The 24,743-nt window shown below is 41.6% G+C and overlaps 1 protein-coding gene across 4 annotated transcripts in view; it reads right to left on the reverse strand.

Moving 5' to 3' along the window:
• Positions 1-5,051: 5,051 nt before the first annotated feature.
• MAEA (macrophage erythroblast attacher, E3 ubiquitin ligase) overlaps positions 5,052-24,743 on the reverse strand; it is a 47,270-nt gene continuing 27,578 nt past the window's right edge. For all 4 annotated transcript variants that reach the window (XM_064711967.1, XM_064711968.1, XM_064711965.1 and 1 more), the window contains exons 4-9: positions 18,788-18,910; positions 16,434-16,510; positions 10,428-10,536; positions 7,521-7,654; positions 6,696-6,891; positions 5,052-6,305 (exon numbers count right to left, since the gene is read on the reverse strand). In XM_064711967.1, coding sequence (XP_064568037.1) covers positions 6,210-6,305; positions 6,696-6,891; positions 7,521-7,654; positions 10,428-10,536; positions 16,434-16,510; positions 18,788-18,910 — 735 coding nt within the window. In that variant the 3' untranslated portion in view covers positions 5,052-6,209. The remainder of the gene's footprint in view (positions 6,306-6,695; positions 6,892-7,520; positions 7,655-10,427; positions 10,537-16,433; positions 16,511-18,787; positions 18,911-24,743) is intronic.

Consider the following 24,743-nt stretch of genomic DNA (forward strand, 5'->3'; position numbering starts at 1 on the left):
GTGGGGAACAAAATATTTAAATTAATTAAAGATCTTTTTGTCCTGAAGTGAATAGACCTTATAAACTTTTTCTCCTCATTCTTCCTTCTGGCTCTATCAGGAAAAACTCCTGGCTGGGAATGCAGAAGATCTCCCTGGGAAAATTTGCCCCTCTGCTCTGTGGGGTAGGTATAACTATTTCCTTAAATGCACAACATAAAATTTAATTTTATGGGATAGGAAATAGTGTCAAAGGAGTAGGTACAGATGTTATCCCCCACTTAGCCAGCTTTAGTTTTCCATTTTAGTTTGGGGAACTGAACAGCTCAGGGATTTCCCTGCTCCAGCTTCCAGCACAGCAGCACCAGAGCCTCTGCAGCCCCACAGCAGAGGGATCTGAACCTGCTGGAGCCAGGCCCGAGGAGCCACAGAGGTGACCAAGGGCTGAGCCCTCTGCTGTGGGGACAGGCTGGGAACGCTGGGGGTGCCCTGCCTGCAGAACAGACGGCTCTGGGAAGGGCCTGTGGCACCTTGCAGTGCCTAAAGGGGCTACAAGAGCTGGAGAGGGACTTTGCACAAGGGCATGGAGTGACAGGACAAGGGGCAATGGCTTCAAACTGACAGAGGCAGGGTTAGATGGGATACAGGGAGGAAATTCTTTACTGTGAGGGTGGGCAGGCCCTGGCACAGGTGCCCAGAGCAGCTGTGGCTGCCCCTGCATCCCTGGCAGTGCCCAAGGCCAGGCTGGGCAGGGTTTGGAGTAACCTGGGGTAGTGGAAGGTGTCCCTGCCATGGAATGAGGTGATCTGCAAGGTCCCTTCCAACCCAAACCATTCTGATTCAATGTGATTGGATTCCCAGACTGAGCAGAGCAGATTCTTTCCATTAGAGCTGAACAATTAACAATCCCAGGATCACTTGGTTTCTATAAGAGGCACAGTTTTTCCAATTCCATGTTGCTGAGTTATTTCTGGTTTCCTCAGTGCATCTCCCTCCCACCCATGTTGCACTTTCCCATCTTTACTAGGAGCAGGCAGCAAGGTGCTGGGTGAGTTTTGTAACAAAGTCTGGATCTCTGTCACACAGTACTTCCATGTTAATGTTTTCTTCTTTCATTTTAAAAGCTTCAGTTATTTTAATCTCTTTGAAAGGTAACTGGCTGATAACATTTCTTAGCTCTACCCTGATGCTTGATCTCATTTTTGAGGAGTCAAAGCAAACAGCTTTTCTTGTTCAGCAGACCTTTCTGATCCTTGTTGTTCTGCTGTTTCCTATTGTTCTTCTTGTGGTGCTGCTTATCCTTCAGCTGATTTCCTCTGGCTAAGCATACAGATCTCTGATAACTGCAATGTGATCAAATAGCAGGATTTTATGGTGTAGCTGAAAATACCTGATTCACAACTGTCAGCTCCTCAGTGAAATCAACTTGTTGCCAGCCAGCAATGAGGACTAATTTTATTTTTGATGTTAAGAACTCCCATGTACAGTTTTAGAACTTCAGTTCAAACTGAGATCAGGACTACATCTCTTAGGATCATTTTTCAATGCCTGGTTCTCACACAACTTCTCACAAAAGGCAGCTGTAAGGCAGAACTGCTTTGTGCTGGCTCTGCACCTGCTGTGCCAAAAACATCTTCAGCCCTCACATCCAACAGGAACTGAGCTGGAACTCCTTGCTCCCTCTCGCTGGCCTTGATTGCAATTTTTTCCCCCTGACTGTGCAGAGATACTTCTACATACAGAACCTACCTGGCTCTAAGAGGATGTGTTAGTAAAGAGTTAAATTCTGCTGTCCTGCTCTGCCCATCCCATATCTCCTCCTAAAACAAAGAGAAAGATGAGCTTCTGACAACTTCTCAGAGCTCAGCTAACAGGGACAAATCTTTAAAATAAATGACTGAATTAAGAAAAATGCTGCCTTTCAGTGTGGCTGATGCAGGACGCAGAACCAAGCAGACACTGAATCTCTGCAAAAGGATAATGGCAGGGAGACCCTGGTGAATCTCTGACCCCTCATCATCAAACAAGGAACAGACTCAGGGCCTAGAGGGAACTACTGGAAACTAATTGATCTGCTCAAGGAGGAGATGAAAATCACACTTGACCAACCATCATGTGGATCTGGGCTGGGCTTTATTGGGTGTTCAGATTAATGAGTTCAGAACACCTCGTTATGGAACATGAAAATGCAGATGGAGAAGTTTTAAATACTCATTTTGTTCTACCAAGTGACCTCTGTTGTGCATCAGGACACCCAGGGCACGCTGTCAGTGTGGGTCTCAGAGCACCCTCAATAAAATGTTCAGTGCTTCCCAACACCCTCTGCTCAGGCTACCTGAGGCTGACAACAAAGCAACTCAGAGTATTCCTTTTTTTTTCCTCCCTCTGAATAGTGGTCCATTATGCATGTTCAAAGGCTTCTTTTTGGCAGATTTCCAGCTGCAATTTTCTCATTCTTCCTGTCCCAAATAATATATTCTTTTTTTTTTTTTCAAAGAGTAATTTTAATACTGAGTAGAAAAGGTCATGCTTATATTAAAAAAAACCCAAACCCTGACTACTTCATCAGTCTTTAAAGCTTTCAGGAAAACGTTTTGCCAGAGTTTGTTGTCAGCTTTGCTATTTCCTACAGAAAACGTTGTGACCTCAGCATCCTGAGCCCTTCTCAGCCTGGAACACAATGGAAGCTGAAAGAGGCACCAAAAGCCCCCGGGCACTGTGCAGAGGCACCAGTGTCTCTCCTTTGCAACACTGGAAAACCTTCAGCCTTTAGAGCAGGGCTTGGGACCACAACAAACACAGGGTTAAGGCAATTCTCATCCTTGCTGTAACACTGGGAGTCAGAGTAACCTGTCCTGATCACAGCTGGGACAAACTGCTGCCTTCAAACAGGAACACCACAACCAAAGTCCAGAGCCTCGTTGCCTGGCAAGACTGAAAAAACATCCCAGTGAAAGACAGTGTTCATTTCCAGTTCAGCCAGATCTTGAGAGGAAAGAGTCTTTGCTCTACTAGAGAGCTTCTACCATCTCAAATAACTTCATCCTTACCCTGAGCCACCTGCTGCTCTCGGTGTGATGTCTGGGCCCCCTGTGAGATGAGCTGTGAGCCAACAGCTCTGCTGGAGCCCAGGGCTGCACTGAGCAGCCAGGGAACGCAAGGCAGAGCTCCCGGGTGCACCGAGCAGGACACACGGCCGCCACCTCTGAGCCCCACACAGCTCTGGGCTCCAGGGCTGTGCGTGAGAGAGCCCAGCGGGGCAGCCGGGAGGCCACGGCTGCCTGAGCACCCCGGCCCTGCTGCATTCACACTGGGCTGGGTCACTGCACATTCCCACAGTGAGCAACCAGGGCTAACACACGGCTGAGCTCCTTCTGGAACCTTCCCTCGGAACAGGAGCCCACCATCGGGGACTGGGTGCTGCTGTTGGCACCTGTGACAGTGACACCCAATCAGGGACTGGGTGCTCCTGCTGGCACCTGTGACCATCGGGGACTGAGTGCTCCTGCTGGCACCTGTGACCAGCAGGGACTGTGTGCTCCTGTTGGCACCTGTGACAGTGACACCAGCAGGGACTGAGTGCTCCTGTTGGCACCTGTGACAGTGACACACAATCAGGGACTGGGTGCTCCTGTTGGCACCTGTGACAGTGACACAGGAGCAGGGACTGGGTGCTGCTGTTGGCACCTGTGACAGTGACACCCAATCAGGGACTGGGTGCTCCTGCTGGCACCTGTGACAGTGACACCCAATCAGGGACTGGGTGCTCCTGCTGGCACCTGTGACAGTGACACCCAATCAGGGACTGGGTGCTCCTGCTGGCACCTGGCCCTCTGCAATCACCTCCCAGAAACAGAGGCTCTCCTTGTAGGACAGCTGTTCTCTTCTCCTGCCATCCCAAATGAGGATTTTTTGGAGTGTGGGTTTCTCCACCACTCTGCTCAGGTCACAGAAATCATAAGAGGCTGGTCTCAGGAAACCACAGCTCTAACTGGTAATTAAGAGAAGCAAAAGCATCAATTTCCATGCCCTACAATTGTTGTGCATTCACCACACGCTCCCTGAGGTCCAATAGGAACCTACTGCTTCTTTCCTGCTTTGGCCTTTTATGAATTCCTGTAAAGTAGGGAAAAGTGAGGTTGCCATGCTCAAAGCCATGCTTGCCCTTCTGCAGGGATGCTGCAAACAGTGGCCCAAAGACACAGAGGAGCTGTTCCACGTGGGTTTGAGTAACACTGGGGGTGACATCCCCACTCTGAGCTGAGGGCGCTCCAGCTCCTGCCCCAGGGGAAAGGCAGAGCAGTTCCTGCAGAACTGAAAGCAAATGACTCCAGTTACTGACCTCAGTTCTCTCAGTGTCTCCACCTGCCCTGGTACACTGCATTTGTCCCAGGAATCACTAAATCTGCCACTGCAGAAAGCGCCCAGAGCAGAACAGACCCTGCCCTGCAGCAGTGAGTGCAGAGCACTGGCCCGTGCCAGGCTGGCAGCACTGCAGACTCCTCTGTTCTGAGGCATCAGGAACTGATGCCCACTGAACAAGGAACCTTTCCAGACACTCCTCCCTGGAAATCCCATGGATTTACAGTTCCACCAGCACTTCAGCAATATCTGTGACCTTTAAGTGTTGAACATGTAAGAAGTTGTGTCCTTTGTGCTTTGTTAGGATTCTTTAAAGCATGCAAAACCCACACCTAAATCACCCACAACATTTTATTAACAGGAAGGCTCTAGGACAGTGAGAGGCAGTGTTCTAGGAAGAGACAGAAAAAACCCTGGAGTTTACTGGAGTTCATGGATGAAAAGTTTCGACCAAAAATACTTATTTGACTGAAATGCTGTGAAGGATAACATTTATGGTTGCTGTGTGGCATTTTTTTGGTTTGCTGGGGAAGTTTTGGCATTTGTTGGTTTGGATTTTTGTATGCATGTCTGTTGTTAGTTTTCTTCTTTTTCTTTTAAATCTTGCAGAACACTGAAAACCAACACGTGGAAGTTCCACAGTTCTCTGCTCTTAACTCTCAGAGAGGCCACTGAGAGTTAATTCTTCTTACATATAAACACAAAACAGCTTTCTAATTTTATATAATCAAGAAATGGAAAACAATTTTTATTAACATGTCTTACATTTACAATCTTTTATTAGCTAATCAACATCAACATGCAAAAATAAGCGCTAAATACAAACCTCTACAATATGGTTTTGTTTAAACTACAATGGTTTAATTCTTTTGAAAAGTCATAAGGATGTGTTCTGCAGTTGTTAAAATTGAACTATTAGTTTCAGTAATGAATACTATTTAGACCCTAAAATTATGTAATCATCCTGCAAGGCATCTTCAGAAACTTCGCCCAACACTTAAGAATACCAGCTCATTGTCATGTGAGTACATTCTCAAAGCAAGAAATAAGGCAGTAGCACTAATGATTTCATATTGAACCCTATGCACATAACTAATAACTTTAGAAGGACTTTAACACTATGGTAGACTGGAAAAAGAACATTTAAACAAGCATTGGATTTTGCCTGAAATGTTCTCAGTTCTTCTTGATACTTATGCAACCTCCTTAAAATATTTGGGTTTGGAAAAAGACTTCATACTCCTTGAAAGCAGTCCCTATCTGATCCTCCAGAGAAGCCACCTCGTGTCAAAGACATCAAAAATATCTTCCCATGGAAATAAGTTACATCATTCACGTTCAGGATTACTTCACCAGAGGATCACAAAGAAGGCAAAGAGGAGCTTAAAGGAGAACACGTTGGTAGTACTGAGATCTTTGATAACAAAAGGGTCTTGGACAATTGTGAAAAAGAGGGAAGAAAAATGGATTTCATTTCAAATCTGGTCTAAGTTTTCCCCCAGTGCAAGTGTCCATCTTTAAAGAAAGCTATCCTTTAGAAGATGAAAGTACTTTTCTTTGAGAAGAGTCCAATTTTTGACCTTATGTTACAAAACCTTAACAATCAAAATTTGTTTTTGTGTATTTTATTCAAGTACAAACTTAAGTCATAATTCCTCTCTTCCTTTTTTTTTTTTTTTTCCTCCTTTCAAGAGTGTTTATTGTTGCTCATTGATCTTTGGTCGCAAGAAACAATAATGCCACGACAGGTCTGCTCCCCAGGTGGCAGCTTTTGCTTCTTTGCCACACATTAAGGCCCCCCCTTTGCAGGGCACGCCAAGATACTCTGTGTCAAAATCCCAGGGCACTTCATCCTGTGGCGCTCACACCTACATGATGTACACTTTCTCAGCTTGTGAGAAGTTGAAGACTTCTTTGGTTCTTGGGCAAATTACTTTGTCATCTTGACGGATAGAAAGCAGAGACTGAAAAAGAGGGAAAGCAAAAGATAATGTTCACAACAGTGATTCAAAGCACTATTGAACTGTTTAGGAAATGAACTTTTAATTTTAAAAAATGTTGTGGTCTGAGGTCAAAACATCTTTGCCCCCAGAAGTTACTTATTCTACATTATTGCTCTCTGGAGGGAAAGATTTCCAATGCCATTTGATCTGGTGTTATAAATTCACAGAGTTAGGCATGTGACCATTAATATATCTTCATTAAGACCAATTTAAGCAGCTAAATACGCAGCCCTTAAAAAAACATTACTGCAAGAAGTATTCTTCCAGCTTCTGAGTTTCTAAGCTGTTATTTTGATCCAGATCATTCCCCCAGCTGCTGTTTGAGCCTCCAGCAGCCATGCTGGCACTCACGTTGTAGCCATAGACGTATCCATTGGGGAGCATCATGGGAGGGTTGTTCTCGTTCATCACGTCCCCCGAGATCTTGCAGACCAGCCGCGAGTTGGCGCAGTGCGCCATGGGCAGCGGCTGCGCCAGCTTGTTCAGCGATTTGCTACACACGGGGCAGTCGGGGTTTTTGGAGCTGCCGTCCTCTTTGTAGCACTGCCTGTTAGCAGCCAGTTAGGGAACAATCACCACCATGGAACCACACTGAGCTGCCCCTGGAACCTGCAATGTGAGCCCAGGGGGCAGAATGCACAGAACACTGCATTCAAGTTTCATGTCCACACAAAAGAATCAAGGCTTTGCTCTGTTTCAGGGAACAAGAGTGAGCAGAACTCATGTCTGGCACAGGTGCAGCACTCCAGCAGCACCAGCCCAACAAACGCAATGAAATTTCAAAAGATGCAGCTATTTTTGAATATTCATGTAAAACCTTGCAGCTCAATTTGTGTTTAAGTGCTTAAAAACCAGTAATTTTGACCCAGCTCAGTAACCCTTGCAGGCATAGTCACTAATTTCAGACATGAAAAGACAGCCAAACCAGACACAATGTTACATTTTACCTTAAAATTTTTGTTTGGGCGTGCCTTTTTTTTAAACCATAATGCTCTTAATTATAATCTCCCCTTAATTTAATAGTGACCAATTTATACCCCATTTAAACAGCTGATGAACAAAAATATTGAAGTAGCACATTTCTTATTTGAGCTCTCTGAAAAGCCTCCATAAACCAAAAATAAACCCCCACATGGCTTTTTTTTCACTCCCAGTAATATCTGCTTTAAAGGATACGGTGTTTTTATAGCTGAAAGGCCTGCCTGGAGTGTTATAGTAAAAACAGAATTGTTTCCCAGCTGATGTAGTCTGTAGTTATCATATCTGAACTGTTGGATCAGCATTCTCCATCGAGCAGGGTCCAAGAGATCCTGTTAAAAAACAACACAACTGAAGTTGCTTTCAGTCTGATTGTCCCAGGCAGCAAAAGCCTGGGAGTGACAAACTGTGCCAAACTCACTTGTGCAAACCCATCACAAGCCAGAAATGACACCCCAATATACAGTGTTTAAAAAGTACCTTTTAACAATATTTTATTAAAACAAGTGGTATTTAAAATAGCTGGAGCAATATTCAATCTCCATCACCTACCAAATGTTCTAATCAAGATATGTAAATCCTGGTGAGGTTACTTCTTCCATTTAGTTTCCCACAATGCTGGGCTACATAGGAACAACATTAGCACTGTGGAATGGTTCTTCTGCAGCCTCTGAAGCATTAACATCAAAAAGTCAGAAGTGTTTTTTAACTCAAGGCAGGCTAATTCTGCTGACAGTCAATTACACTACATAATAGTTACAGAATTCTGTAAAAAGATTTCAATTTGAAGAAGCTGCCACAACCCCAGGTTAGAGAAAGCTTGCAGAAGCTACTCATTTAGAGACAAAATTCTTTAATGCTGTGTGTTACCTAAAAGTCAGGATTTTCCTTTCCATGGAAGTAAGAACTAAACCCACAGGTCAAGGACACACTGAGCTTTAAAAGCAGTGCTGTTGAAGAGTCATGTAAGAAGGGAAGACCCTTTGACAATACACTGAGTGTCATCTATGCAGGCAGACACCTAATCCTTTCCTTCTTACCCTCTGTATCCATAACCTGCACTTGGGCCAGGAGAGTGACAATATTTATTTACCTTTATATCATATTTATCATATAAATACTATCCTGATCATATTGCCAACTCTGCAAGCCACACTGAGGGAACCAGGAGAAACAATCTGGGGACACCTTACAGCACCTAAAGGTGCCACACAGGATCTGGGGAGGGACTTGTGACAGGAGTCACTCTCTCCCACTGAGTGACAGGACAAGGGAATGGCCTCAAACAGAAAGCAAGCAGGGTTACACTGGGCATTAGCAAGTTGTGCTGTCAGGGTGGGGAGAGGCTGGGCCAGGGCACCAGAGGGGCTGTGGATGTGCCATCTGCAGAACCTGGCACTGCTGAGACCCCACCTCGAGTCCTGGGTTCAGCTCTGGGCCCTGACAAGGACACGGAGGGGCTGGAGTGGCTCCAGAGAAGGGCACAGAGCTGGGAAGGGCTGAGCACAAGGAGAAAACCAAGATGAGAACACGGCTCTGGGTTGATGGTTGGTCTGGATGATCTCAGAGACCTTTTCCATCCTATACAGTTCATGATTCTGCTGTTGGAGACCAGGCTGGATTGGGCTCCAAGAAATCTGGTCTAGTGGGAGGCAAAGTGACATAAGATTGTTCAACAGATACCAAAGAAAACAGCTTCTTCTGCCACAGCAGTGAATGTTTTCCTCACAGAGGAAAAGGCAGAGAAAGTTCTAGTCATTGGTTATAGAGGATGCTTCTTTCCTTGGATTAATAAAAATCAGCTGGTGAGAGATCTGATCTCACCAACTTTGTCACAGATTTAAAGAGAATTTACTTAAGAGGCATTTTAGGAAGCCATTTATGCACAGAACTCACAGTCAAGATACTAAAGGTAACTCCAAACAACCATGTGCTGTAATTGTGGTGAACTAGGTAATTATTAGAGAACTCAAAACTTAACTGCCATGAACTAGAATGCTTTCAGTCATATCCATAAGCATTAGGGAATCTGCTCTCATTGTATGGTTGTATGTGGAACAATCCCAGCTATTTCTCCTTCTTCTCCCTCACTGAAACACTCCATCCAAACCAGCCCTTAGAATAAAACACAGATTCTTATTTCCTACCTATTTCTTTCTAACTGCTAAAATATTGATAAATTCTATCTTACACCCAGTCTTCTAACACATCTATCATTTATATTCAAGACTTGGATCAAATCTAGCATGTAAAATACCAGGATCCTTCCAGGACTCTGGGATGAGCAAAGAAATTCATATTGATTCTGTGGGTTGTTGGTTTCAGGGTTTTTTGTGTGGTTGTTTTGTTAAGCCATGATTTCATCATCATGTTTCGAAAATGTGTTTATACTGGCACTGCCAGTGCTGGCTTGGCATTTCATGGAAATCTTGTCTTGCTTTGACAACTCAGCTCTTCTCTACCTTCTGCCTCCAAAGCAAGTTAAAAAGAAGTGAATTAGCACATGACCACAGAACTGTCTGTAGAAACAGCTATCTGTGAATTTTGTGCTTGATTTAAATTTAGATGTAGATATCACCACTAATATCTACATCCATTTGCATAATCCAAATAAATGAAAACTTATTTTAAGGAACAAAAATACTGCTTTCACATCATTCAAATCATCCTTCATTTTTTCATCCCAACCACTGCAACAACAGTAATGTGAGGAGCAGAATTGAGAACTGCTGCTGGTGTATTAAAGCCACAGGTTTGTATGTTGAACAAGACTCTCTTTTTTTTTCCCTTTGTACTTGCCCATCTTCTGCTCTTGCTGTACATTTAATTATTGTGCTTTCAGCCCACAGATCCCTAATGCTGGGTTCATGGTAAGCCTAGCTCAGTGTGAAGCCATGTTACTGTTAAATCCAACTGAAACAACACAAATACTTTCTGGATTAATGTACAAGGACTGGTTACTAAAATTAAGAACTCTACAAAGGTGGAATTTAGGAAGCAAAATTTAAAAAAACCCTTTAATTTGATATGATCAATGTATTTTCCTGTGCTGAAAAAGGAACATCTGTTTTAATATTGTGCTGCAGCACAGAATTTCCACGTTACCTTATAGGGAGAGATATGGGTGTCTGAAGGAAAGGCCAACATCCCCATCACCTGTCGAACCTCATCCAGCTGGCTGCCCTCAGCCTGACTGAAGTGCTTTCTTGCATGTCTGAAACAGAGAATTGATACTTTATTAGACAGCCTTGGCTCCAAATCAAGGACATTCCCTTGGTTATGGAAGACTTCAGAGAAAACCTACATATATATGAACTCCAGGAGTGCTCTATGTACATTTAAAGGACTTGGAAAAAACACACCCTGCAAATGGGAATGCAAGAATGACTAATAATTACTATTTTTACACTGTGATTTCTTAGAAACCAGAATCTTTTTACTGTAGTGTGAAGTCTTGCCTCACCTAGAACTAAAACAACCATGATTATTAGAAGAATGATTATTAACCATGATTATTAGAAGAAATGTCTCTGCTCATGCAGGCTCAGTGTGTGACACTCCTGTGGCATACAGTCACAAGTGAGATAAAGGCAGGCTGAAAATCAGCTGTTCCAAACCCATTACACATCAAGAGTGTTCAAATAACTGCAATGTTTATTTTGAATAAATGATTTTTGGGGGGCAGGGGTATAGGCCTGAAGACAGTATCACTTTCTGTGCAGACTACAAGAAATTGTAGGGCAATGTAATAGAAAACCCCTTGTTAAGAGCACCTTTTTTTAGCCAGGAAAATAAAAAATTAATTAGAATCTCAGTATAAATTTTTGTACTTTAACACATACAGATTGTAAGGGATAGACACGTGGCTGAAAGCTTGGATATTTGAAATAAGTGACAGAATTACCAGAAACATATTTAAATAAAAAATACAAACTTTAATATTTTTCAGGAAGTAGTAAGAAACCACAAAATTATTACCAGATTATGAGGATCTCCAACTACTTTAAAAGCCCATATGAAAGTTTCCCCAGTCTAGTGTTCACAAGATGCGTAATTCTCAAGTTGGAGTGTAAGTGTGCAGGAAGACCTTCAGCCTTTAACTGGTGATTAGTTCAGCATTTCTGCTAAAGGCTCCTGTTTTCAGTGGTGCACAGATGTAGCACTGCAGGCTGGCTATGGAACCAGCATTACACTGAATTTCTGGCATTGCAGAAGTGTAGGAGAATTTTCCCTGTGCTGTGACTTCTGCACAGTTTGTACTGCAGGAAAGACACCAAGCCATCTCTCAAGTCCTCCACTCAGAATGTGCTCTTTTTTAACTTTTGAAGAGTCTTTTATTAATTCCTAAATTACTGTTAGGAACAGACAGTATTTCCAAAATGCCCATTTCATGGCTTGAATAAGAAAACCTAGGCACGGTTGTTTTTTCCAATTGTGAATTTGACAAGTAGACTGAGGTCATCAATACCATGAGAACGTCACTCCAGCAGGGTTTCAGTACTCGCACTTCCTCTCCCACCCAGGCCAGGAAGCAATGGAAGTTATGTAGGACAGAATGTTTCCACCCAATTTCCTACGCTGGGTGAGCAATTCAGGAATGCAAACACTGTTCCCCAGGTGATGACTGTTCTGAGGGCAGAAGCACAAACCCCCTGGCCTGGAGAAGAGACAGCCTGGACACACTGGAAGAAAGCTAAAACAACTGTGGAGAGCTGCAGATGACATTGAGAGCTTTTGCAAACACAGATTAGGGAAACAAAAAAATTCAGATCTACCAACTGAGATTATCTGTGGAGAGAAAAAGAGGGAAAATCTTCTCCCAAGAACTGCTCAGAGTGCCGTTGTGCTCTGTGATGGCGGAACAGAAGCGACACCTGAGCTTGCACAGCCTGCCTAGGGCTGAGGCTGCCCTGGCTGCCAGCAGCCTGTACCTGTGCAAAGCACTGGCACACTGGGATGTGGTGCCTTGTTTGGGCTCAGCCACAGCCAGTTCTGTTTCCAGAGTGACCTTGTGTTACTCTTTATCGCCTGACTTTCTCCTGTGCTCTTTAAAAACCAACAAGGAAGTTTCCCACAAGGTCTGCATGCTATGGCTGAACTCCCTCCACTGAGCAATTCAAATGGAGCAGGGCATCTTTCACAGGTGAAGCAAGTTCATGAATTCACAGCACTCAGTTCTTTTTTAGATTGGGAAGCAAGACAACACCGTCAGTTACCTGGGAATACACAACAGTGGAATTACACCTTATTTGCCTCATGCCATTATTCACCCCTTGCCTTGTCATTCAGCTAATTCCATCTCTGTGCAAGTGCTGGTTTGCTCCTGAGGTCTGTGTGAACATTACAATGCTTAATTGCCATGTTTTTACCACCATTAGCACATATGAGTCTCTATAGCTAAGGCAGGGGGCTGAATTTTTCAGGAAAAGAATGTTTAAATCCTGACAACAGACCATCCCTGAAGTCACTAAATTCCTGTGACAGATCTAAGTAATAGGTAGAAAATTTTGTTTTTCAAATCCCAGAATGATCCTGTAAACTCTGCAAAGTTCATCATCTTTTGTGTGCCCCTCCAGCCCCCACAGGTACAGCTGATATATTGTACTTGGCAAATATTTACAAAGACTTGAAGACCTGCAGTTCACTAAACTGTTACAAAAGGATCCACATTTGCAATGCCCAGCTCGTATGTCTACATTTGCCTGAAGCTAAAACTGAACATATTTCCTGGGCAGCAGCAATAACTGAGCACAAATGTAAGGTGTTACCAAGACAGGACTTGTTTGTGCTCAGTGTTTTGGGCAATGCCTGAATGCCTTTATCTGGGACCCTTATGACAACCAGCAGAATTTATACTCAAATGGCTCAAAAGTACATTTATACCCATGTTCAACTGCACCCCACTAAAAAAATAAAGTGTTCATTCATCCTTGTAGGAGGGAAGTTGACTAAAATATAGACTGTAGCCATTTTTCCCTAACTTTGCCCACCATCAGCTATTATTTACTCCTTTTTGTCCTTTGTATTCCCAGAACAAGAAGTGCACATGATGTTTTGTTAAGCTTTTAGCTGAGAACTTTGTGTATCTCTGGCATTGCATAAGAGCAAAATATCAAAATGCTGTCAGATTTCCCGGAATGAAATTAGTGAGAGCTCTGAAAGTGTGAAATTGGTGTCATCAGTCATTCATTGTTACTTTAGTAGGTACAAATTTGAAAAAAAGCTCTAGAGACTGAGAGTTAAAGGCTAATGACACTAGGCAAAAAACGGTGTTATATTCAAGGTTAAGAGATTTACTCTTTGTATTCAAGAACAGTTTTTTACATTCTTGAAACTTGCACTTTCAAGGCTACTCTGATAAGGCACCTTAGAGGAAAGTCTGTTTGTACTCCTTCTAAAAGCTACACTTATTAAATAAGATGTATAATTTTAAAGTTCACATCAATTTTAATGTAAAAGCAATGCCACTTCAGAGCTTCTCAGCAGGCAGCAAAAGCTTTCAAACTTATTTAAACACCAGCTGCGTTTCTACAAAATGTCAAAGTTCCCCCAGTTCCACTCATCCAGGAAACTCCTTGGTAAACAGCCTCTTTCTCTGCTTTCTAATGGATGCCTGACCTATTTATTGCACCACAGACACAATACTGAAAGAGTCCTGCTGCAGGCACTTAACAGAAGCAAGCTAATAAAACCACAAGTTGCAAGGGTTTGCTGGAAGCAATGAGATTTATGCCACACCTCCCCAAAGGTACTCCCTTATTCATTACTTATTTACTTTCAAACAAGTAGAATGCAATGGAAAAACTTACAGTTTTTAAGCCACATTATTGAAAGGAAGCATTGAGATGCTGCAGTATGAATGTACAAAATAATCAAAACTCATCCTCCTAGAAAGGAGTCAATTAAGATACAGAACGACTTCCATAGCTCCTTTTCCTTTTCCAATGGAAGTTAAAGCAGCCCTGCCATGAGCAGCAATCTGGAATTGCCAAGTGTAGAATGTGTGTCAGCATTTCAGCACTCAGGATTTCAGCAGGTAGGTGGAACACACACACCTGACCCCAGCAGCACTCAGGATGGATGCCTTGTTTGCCATGCAGACAGGAGCTTTGCTGTAAACCCCAGACAGGTTATTGCACACAAAGCATGCTGCGGCCTCTTGAGGGCTGTCAGCTTGCAAGTTTTCCCACTTCTGATGTGGAAAAGGGATGAGAGGGAAACAAATATCCAGTGACAATAAAATACAGAAGGACCTTATCTGCTTTGCCCCAGTTCTCAGCCCATTTCCTTATTCCAGCTCTGTGCCTGCCCCCTGGTTTCCAAGCTACATAAGGAAGCTGTAGCTCAAAGAAAATAGTTTTTAGAGCATGGACTAGTCATTGTTAAGATGCATGACTGCACACTTGGCAAAGAAACAAACTGAGAATAAAGCTAAAGGCACAGCATTCATTTGGTATAAAGAGCACCATGGGCTTCACAAGACAGATAATGGAGCTGAGTCTCTTTCATCCTTTGCTTAAGTACTTGACAATTCCTAAGGATTTGATAATTCTATCAAAGGGTAAGTGCACACATCTAAATGCTAGCTTGTAGGTTTTGTTTTTAATTATGTTTGGTTTTAATTATTAACATTAAAATTAGCTGGAATTCATCAGATTGCACATTTGCATTGGCTTGGACCAGAGCAAAGATGATTTAAGTGCAAGTAGGGCAAAGTAGGAATGATATTAGCTCAAAGCAAGCCACGCATCTGAATGAAATTAGAAATAAAACCTGAAAATAACCCTAAAACTTTGCCCTGCAGGAGAGCTTCTCCATCTAGATTTGGGAATATGCTAGAATGTTTTCAGTTTGTGAATACATGATGGTAGTTTTCTGTCCCTCTGTGCTGCTCTGACCAAAAAATCAGCTCTCACAAATACAAGTTTCAGTTTCTCAAGTACCTAGTTTGGGTTTAAAGGCAGCAGAACTTGCAACTTCCTTAACACAGAAATACTATGTGGCAACAGTGTTCTTATCAGGATTTATCAGCAAAGCTTCAAGTTGGGCCATCAACTTCTCACCTCTCTTTAGGTTTAAATATTCTTAAAAACAGAAGCTGCTGGGAGTTCTCCCTCCCTTGTGCACATGTAAGCTCCAGCAGCTCTGCCACCTGCACCGTTCTCTGGTGCTGGCAAGGTCATTGCTTAGCAAATTATCAATGCATTTCTCTGTCCCAGTATCAAAACTCTACTTATTTCAGCCAGACTAGTTTCCTCTGTTATCCTGGAACATGATTCCACCTTCACTCAGGACCATTAACTTGGATGTATAAATTGCTTCATGCGCTGGCACTGAAAGCACTGTCAGAAAACTCTTGTGGTGAAGTCAGGCAGTGCTGAGGTGTGACTGCACTTCTGTCACTGATTCAAACCCCACTGGGCATTGCTGCTTTCTCTCTGTAGTCCCACTGAACTACTTCAGAGTGGTAAAAACGGATATTGAGTTGGTTTCCTCATTTGGAGCCAGAGGAATGGAGTGAGGAAAGCCTAACACAGCTCACCCCTCTCCCACCCACAACCACACAGAACTGAATTAGGCATCAATACAGGGGTGAGCATGGCCTTGCAGGTAACTTGCAGAACAAAAAGTTTAATGAAGATAGCAGAGCAGAATCAGTCAAAATTGAAATGTTAAAGCTTTAGATGAAGGTTTCATTAACCTTTTAGTATTTCTGGTAATTAAAACTGTAATGAATTGCCATGAGAAGCCAGCTGTACCTCTTGAAAATCAGTTAAGGGTGAATATACATTTATATATTACACTATATGCCACCAGAAAATCCATTTGATTTTTAAAGCAGGTTAATGTTCTAAACCTTGATTTAGAAGAATAAGAAGACAGAGTTTCAGGGACAACATCAACTCTTTAAGAAGGTGCATGTGTGGAATGACACTTGGCCTTTAAAGAAAGTCCAAGTCCAGCTTCAATCCAAAGACTGATGCCAATACCAGGGGAGACCCTCCGAGGCTTTACAGGGCTTCTGGGTGTTGCAGCAACAATCACATGTTTCTAATGAAGCACAATACATCTTGTTAAGAAAACTGTGTGGAAAGCATCCTAATTTCATACCTCACAGCATCCAGTCTCTTGTTCTGTCGAATGAGTTCAATGAACTCCTGAATCCTGAGGCTGAACTCCAGACAGCTCTGAGATGAAAGACAAGACAGCTCTTAGGTGGTGCCAAAGCTGCAGCGCACGCTCTGGTAACGACTTGTGTGCACAACAAAAGAGAAACTGTTAATGACATGCAGCCTGCTTTGCTTGCTTTTAGGCATTCATGCAAAAAAAGTTCAAATGCTGACTCTACACACAAGATCAGCACAGAATTCCATAAAAGCAAACAAAATCCTCCTCCTCTTGCCTCCTGTACAACTTCAGCAGGGCTGAACTTTTTCCTACAGACTGGAAGCCTTGTTACCTGAGACACAAATGAGAGCAAAAGGTGCTTTCCTTGGACTTCCTCACAATTTAAAGCAGTAGAGTCAGCAGGAGTTTGGGCCCATGTGCTAATTTAGACAGGCCTACCCAGAAGACTGTAAACAAGTCTTTGAATGTCTTTTGAAAAACCCCAGTATTAACAAAAACCAGCACAAATTTTAAGTTGCTGCAATTCCCTCCCTCCCTTTCTTCAAGCTTCTATCCCACTCCTCTTGTCAAACATCTAAAAGCCATGCTGGAAACAATCTCAAACAAGAAAACCAAGTGGCATTTACCTGTTTATGGAAAAAGGTAAAATTTGAAGCCTAATGAAGTTGAGAGTGTCCCTTTAAATCAAATTCCATAACCAGTTCACAAAATCTATAAAAAAACTGTGAATATGTGGAATTAAAAAGAAAAAGATCTCTCCCCATAAAAGAACAAATCACTATGCTTCTTTATAGGGACACAGTCAACTGTTTTATTACCTTATGAAAATAATGAAAGCCCAAAGTGCTCTGAATCGTGTATAGAACTCTATTCCCTGTATTCCTCTACTCCACTTGCTGAGTGTTTTTTCTTCAACCATGTTTCTAATGAATAGCTGCCTTTTGTTTATTGTCCATCAGCACAGACACATCAAAATTCCTCAGTATCTTCAGTAGGAATTTGAGCTACTCCAAATTTCTATCAGTTAGCTGCCTGGGGTGACTAATGCACACATTGCAACAACTGCTGATTTAAGATTTAAAACACGAGCCATTTGAACATAAAAATGATGCATTCTTTCATATGTTAAAACTAACTTCTTTAAGGAGCAGAAAAAATTACTTTCCAAATATGCATCTTTCTGTTTTCAAGCCCAGATTTAGCAGAAAATAAAAATTTCTCCTCTTGAGATTTTCCATAGGAAGAGTCTTCCTTATTTACTGCTTGTTGAAAATTGGTGATGAAAAAGCAAGACATTCAGATTATATTTCTTGTATTACTTAACATTTTAGGATTACACAAGGGGGATTTTTTTTAGCAGTATAATTATACAATGTGGTTTACATACCAATTCTGGTTGTCCTTTAATGGTTTCCATAACAAGACCACCATTTTCTCTAGAACAATCACTGCCCCACTGACTTTTGCATCCCATCTTCAGCTCAGTTTGGCACCCCTGAGTGTCAATGTCACTCCTTGCTTATTGTTAAGGGCACTCAAACGTTTTTGGTTAAAGAAAGCACTTAGTTTAAAAAATAAGATAAAAACTTCTTAAAGGGAGGCAGGGATTTTGGTCAATATCAGTTAAAAACAGATTTCTGCAAGCCATATAAAAGATTCCAGCATGTTTTGAAATGCATAATTTAAGAGACAAGGAAATTTAAGTGGACTGCACAGCAACAAGTGCACAGCATCTTCAGCTCATGGTACTCGATGGCTTGAGGAAGACTTTTGTGTTTATTGCTTGATTAGATTCCAGCTTTTGTTTTTGGATTTTCTCACAGCAAGTGAATTCTTTACTCTCAAGTTCTGTCTTCTTATATTCAAGAGTTAAAAATTACTAAGACTAAAATCTGCACCAAATTTCTCTCAGAAATTTTAAACCTGAGAGAAGAGATTATGAATGAATTTCACCTAATTTCATTCCTAAGACACATTTTTAAGAGTTAAAGTCTCAGCAGGATGCACAGAGTTATTAATTTAAGTCTACATGCATTAAGACACTACATATTTCTCCTTTTGTTTTCAGATTACACTAAACCCAACTGAGTATTTTATTTGATTTGAGCATCATTTGTTGAGACAACACTGAATCCAGAAGATGACCTATCACTCACTTCCAGGTCTGACATTTGTGGGACTGTTTAGCTCCAGCTACCTATGCCTTTTATGAACATTTTATACTTACTGTCCTTACTTTTATACAAGGCCTGTAATGTAAAACATACTGACCACATCCAGCATCCAAGTAGTTCAGAACAGACGAAGCAAAATGTGAACATGTTACATTTGCATACCTTCATTTTTCTGAGTCTGGATTTGTTGTCATGACACCAAGCCAAACAAGTCATAGTCTCTTGTCTTTCCAATGACTCTTCCACTTCTTTAGCAGTCAAAAACATCTCAATATTTACCAAATCCTTCAAAAAACAAAAAAGGAAGGAAGGTGTTGTTAAACTGTACTCATAGTTCACACAACAATTCTTCAACTAAGCTGGAATACAGAGACACAAAAGACTTTGTTCTCAAGACTTCTGGATTTTAGAATTGTACTTTGCAAAGAAGTCATTACAGGATATTTCCATGGACTGGAATGTTCTGATAGTGACAACAGTTCTCTGAGTCTAGTTACATAACAGAACTAGAACAAAACAAAAGAAAACGAAGATTAACCCTAGAGTCTTGCAGACTTTTACATAACTGACATGCTTAACATCACAAATATTACCATAGCTCTAGTGAACAGAGCCACTCTCAGAAATAGATGGCATTTCAATCTGTCAGAATAGCTGAATACACTTAATCTCAGAAGTTCTACCTTGCAAGAGAAAAAAGAGAAAAGCCAGAACTAGCATCAGCTATACATCACATTCACATCTGGCATTCCATTAGCCAGCTTTTCCTTATAAATACAGGAAGTCTAATACTACTGGGAAGTGAACTAAATCATATTAGGGTTAGCAGAATGGTTATTTCCAGAAATTTAAACAAACCACACGCATTTCTAAAGTGCAGCAGAACTTGCAGCTTTTACTAAATCTGTCTCTCATTACTTGAATTTTAAAACCAAAACATGAACATTTATTTTATAGGTTGTATGACCAACAAAACCATTTACCATCAAGAGAATAAAGGGCCTCCTGCAGCTCTACTGGTATCAAACCCAGGTAGGTCAGACTGAGCTCAGAATTCAGACAGCTACAAGTTTATAGGACAACACTGAGACTGGACTTCAATGGACTCTTCCCATACCCTTAGGGTTAAAAACCCAAAAATCTATTTTATCAATGTGTTGGCAAATGAACTGAAAGAATGCCAACCTGTCCCACAACAGTATTTTTAGAGTATTCCTACAAGAGCATGAGAATCATCATTTTGCTGGGCTGAAGTTTCCCTGATGATGTGCTCCAGTGGAAGCAAAGTGCATTACTCTGCATTACTCCCCTGTGCATGATAGGGTGACCATACAAAAACCTCTTGCCCATTAACTCCTCTGTGTAAGCAGCTTAACACATAATGCAGTCACACATTAATTATCCTGCTTGCCTTCCATACAGCTGAGTGGGAAGACAATTCCACTGAAGTTACAAGCAATGACATCTCCATGCATCTCCTCAAGCTTCTTTGAGCTATGTGCTCTCTTAGGGAACAGCATTTGCTTTTACACCAAATTAAACCAAAAGCATTTGCTTTTACATCAAAAAAGGGCTGGATGTGCTAAGCAGAAACAAATCACTGGTTTAATCTCATTTGTTAGCTTTTTATAGTTTAAGCTTCATTACAAAAGAAAATAAAGAAGCATAAGGGCAGCATTTGTTATAAGGCCACGAGCTGGTGAGAGAATCCCAGCTATCTGTATTTCTCAATCAGGTGTTGGTATAGCAGCCCTCTACTATGAGCAAAAAGACTGCAATTGTTGCTGAGACAGACAGAACTCTTAAATAAAGAGAATTTCTACATTGCATTTGAAAATTTAAAATGAATCAGGTTCTGTGTAACAGAAATGCTAATTAGATTCGTGGCTGCCAAAAGAAGTCAAAGCTTGGCAGCCTTCTCTATTAAATAGACATTATGTATCCAGAAAACAGAGGAGAACATTTTAAATTAAAAGTTTCTTTCAGAACCAACAATTACATTTAAATTGCACCAATAAATAGGATTTTCTTCTCTGTTCACTTGATAGAAAGTTAAGAAACAATATAAAAGGCATTGAGAAATCCTTTTGTAGAGATAGGAATAGCTTTTGTGTTTGATTATAAGCAGTTAGAAATCTTAATCATGCAGACTGATTACTACAAAAATACTAAGATACAATTAGGCAATAAACCTTTGAAAGCCCCAGATGCCACACAGGTTTGTTTTTTAATCCAACCACACTTTGCCATCTTTCCTGGCAGTGCCTGCTCTTGGTGCTTCCTCCCCAGCCAGGACTAAGGCAACAGAAGAAAGGAGAATCAGAGGATTTACCAAACTGGCACAGCTCTGCTGCACAGCCCAGCCAGGAGCACAACTCCTCTGCCTCCCCTTGCACGGGCAGCACCAGTTCAGCATTTGGAACAAGTGTCTCATGTTCCAGTCAACACAAATCCCCGTTAAAACTCCAGTCCTGAAGAGCCTTCTGAAAGTATTCTGCAATTCCAAGATGCACAGGCTGCAGCCCATACAGAACCATGGTCTTTCTCAGCTCCCAAAACACCATTAAGATTTCACAGGCTGCCACAAAGTGCCTCTCTTATATAATTTACATATAAAATTAAGTAAATGTAAATACACAGTTTTAGAGAAATACTGCCACTTGATTTTGCAGGTGCAGGAAAAGCAGAAGCAAGAAATCGGTTGCCACACACTCCCCTTTGAAACGACACAGCATTCAGCACCAGTGCAAATGTTTTCTGACTTGTATATAAACTAAAGAGAATTCTAAACTCTTTAATGACCCTCTCTGCAGCAGAAACATCTCCCTTCATTTCACACTGCCATGGGGGCTGCAATACTTTCCTGCCCGAGCTGCAGAATGCAGAGAACCCCACCCCACACGCTGATGATTTCAGTGCTGGATCAAAGCACAACTCTCAGCACACATTTCCAGCCTCCTGTGCCTTGTCAGAACTTTGCCTCAATCCCTTGATTGCAAACACACAATACCTGAGGTTGGGCAGGAAGACTGACTTACATGAAACTTTCATTTCATTGTACAGCTGGACTGAAAAACAGCCTCAAATGTCTCAAGGAGGAGAATACACCCCATCAAGTATTGGCAAAAATTACCCAGACACTCAGGGGAGGAGCACAGTACAAACCTGGGAGTGCCACATGGATTTTATCATCTCTGCTTTAAAACATGGTATTGGACTAAATGAACTGACTTTCCCTTCTATACAACAGTCACTAACCGGGTTTTAGAAGGGTAACTATCTCAACACTGGGTGAACTTTATCATAAAAGAACTATTTAATTCCGTTACAACAGTGAAAACTCCAGAGAAAGACATTTTATTGGAGAAAACTGCACATGAAGGCTAAAGTCACTTCAGTGAAAGCAGAGATACTTATTTAAACAAGAATACAGCTATCCATCACCCTGTGCTCTGCCTGATTTACATATATATAGCTTTTAAAATATCACTGCTTCTTTTTAAGCTGCAGGTGCCTCCAGGGAGGGAGGTGACCAACCCCATGATTCTGCACAGAACTCCAATTATGAGGTATAAAATCCTGTGAGGAATGAGGGTGCCTTTATGATGATGATTACTAGATACATACTCCTGGCCAACAGAAAGTCACAGAAAAGAAAAAGTGATTCACAAAAATACTGTGAGAAATAATAGCAGTGAAATAATGAGAAGGTATGTATAAAGGCACTTAGGTAATTTGGTTTAACTGGCAGATATATAAGCTTCACATGAATTTAAAATTAAACACAGCTACATCTATTATAAAGTTGTGAACCAAACTGGCAAACATATATAAAAATGTGATTTTAAACTGAATTTAAAGCCAAACAAAGGCTGTAACTTTAGACTGTGCACAATTAAGAGAATTCAGCAGTGAGCTGGAAAAAAACCAGAGCTCTACATGTGTGGCTCTAAATTCACCAGGAAAGCTGCTCAGAATTTTCAGCACCAGATGCAACAAAAATAGCAACTTTGCACGAGATCGTATGTGAAATTACTTCAAAAGAACAAAACCATCTTTTCTGCAGTAGTAAAATAACTAGAGAAATTCATGCAGTGTTCACAGGAGGAGTTTTATGTAACATTTTAAAATGTGGAGCAATCAGGTCAAGTCATTCCTCTCCAGTGGGCTTCACTATGCACATGAGCTCAAGTACTTTTACTTGATGAGATCTCCAGTCACAAGTCTGGAAAGCTATCACAAGGAATGTGTGACAAAATCCCTTCTAACTCATATCAACATTTGTGTATTAATATAACCCCCAGAATATTTCACATTAGAAAAGAGAATCTTTAACAGGGCACTAAACCAACCAGAAATGGGTACTAGAACACCCAATACTTGATATTTTCAAATCTCCCATAAGCTATTTTCAAAACAAGATTAATTCATCAAAAAAGAAATGTTAGGCTTAAGATAAAATAAAAGATCTGATTCAGTGAGAAAAGGCAGCATTTTGTAGAAAAGTAAGTTTTCTCAGTGGAAAAAGGCATCATAAAATAGGCTATTTGTTGCATAAAATAAGCAATTCATAATATCATAGGATGCTGTTTGTGTATTTTTCAAAAATGCAAATTGTTTATTTTTAATTGCTTACTAACATCAATATGAAATTGAAAACAGGCCAGTATGCCTCAAGCTATCAGTGGCTCATTGCCAAGAGTATGTACCAGTAACAGCTTTAATAAGATTGACTGTCTACCTATCTGTACACATCACATGCACAAGAGCACTCCCCTCATAAAAAAGCCTCTGCTGATGCACTCCAGTGTCCAGCAGCATGGTAAACTGCCTGTGTATGAAATACAATGAACACTGAGATCACTCAAACAACAACTCCAGAAAAAGCTGTGTTAAGCTTTTAATGACTCCTCTTATACTCTCCACAGCAACACAACCTTCAGTACAATTGAGTTCTGTGGAAGTGAAATAGAAATGCACTCATGAACAGTTACAAACAAAGAGGTCAATTTGGTCTTTGTATAAATATATTCATTTGTTCAAAGTTCCCCTGTGCTGAACACACAGCCAGTGCAGGCACCGTGTCAGGCTGTGGGTGCTGTCACACAGCTCAGGGAGAAGGCAGACACAAGGAGCTACGAAAAGAAGAGATCAGTGCATCTCCACAGGGGAAGCAGTGAGAGAGGCATCACCTGGCAGGGCAGGAGGCCTGCAGAGCAGCACAGCCACACTGCCGACTTGCAAACAAGTGCAGGGAGCAACAGTCAGGTGCAGGTGAAGAGGGGACAGTGCAGGTGGCTGTGGTGGCAGTAACAGGAACTGGGAGCACAATCCAAGGCTGCTGGGGTAACAGTTCCTTCAAAGTCAACACAGCATGTATCAACTGCACTAACACTGAAGGGAGACACAAATTAAGAAAATAATGGCATAGGTGGTGACAATACAGCAACACCACAATTACTGAAGACCAGTTAAAGTAGGGCACAAATTAACAGCAAAGGGCCTCCTTACTCTCTGCTCATAAAATAACATTGTCTGAAGATCATGAAGCTACTATTAAGTGTTATAATGCTACTCACATTAACAGGATTAGAGAGAAACTACAGAGAGTAACTGACAGAATGTCCTACTCAAAGGCAGCTGCAGAGCTAGTTCGTGGGGAAAAATGCAAAGACAGCCAAACCACAGATTTATCAACAGAAAAGGCAGAAATGTTTTTGTCTATAAAGGAAACAGAGTACCCATGGTGTACAGTCGAGCTTTCACATGAGAGCATCTTCCATACCCTCATCCCAGCACCAACCTTTAGCTGTGTCTGGTTGTTTTTGAAGGATCCCAGGATCTTACACTTAGTGTCTGTCAGAAGAGCAAGGTTGTGTAGCATTAGAGGATACTGGTACTTTTGTTAATTAGCTCTAGTGATTAATTCATGCTCTAAACTCGTGTCCAACTTCTATTTTTCTGACTAGATTACAAAACTCTTTGGTGTTTGACCTCTGCTCTCACACATACCCAAAGCACCCACCCATAACTTTCTCCAGTCCTCCTGTCCCTCCATCCAGTTTTTCCAACAGCTCTCCCAAGTGTGGTCACCAGAACTTTCATCCCCTGGCCCTGG

Source organism: Zonotrichia leucophrys, chromosome 4 (genome assembly GCF_028769735.1).
Source record: "Zonotrichia leucophrys gambelii isolate GWCS_2022_RI chromosome 4, RI_Zleu_2.0, whole genome shotgun sequence".
NCBI classification, from domain to species: Eukaryota; Metazoa; Chordata; class Aves; order Passeriformes; family Passerellidae; genus Zonotrichia; species Zonotrichia leucophrys.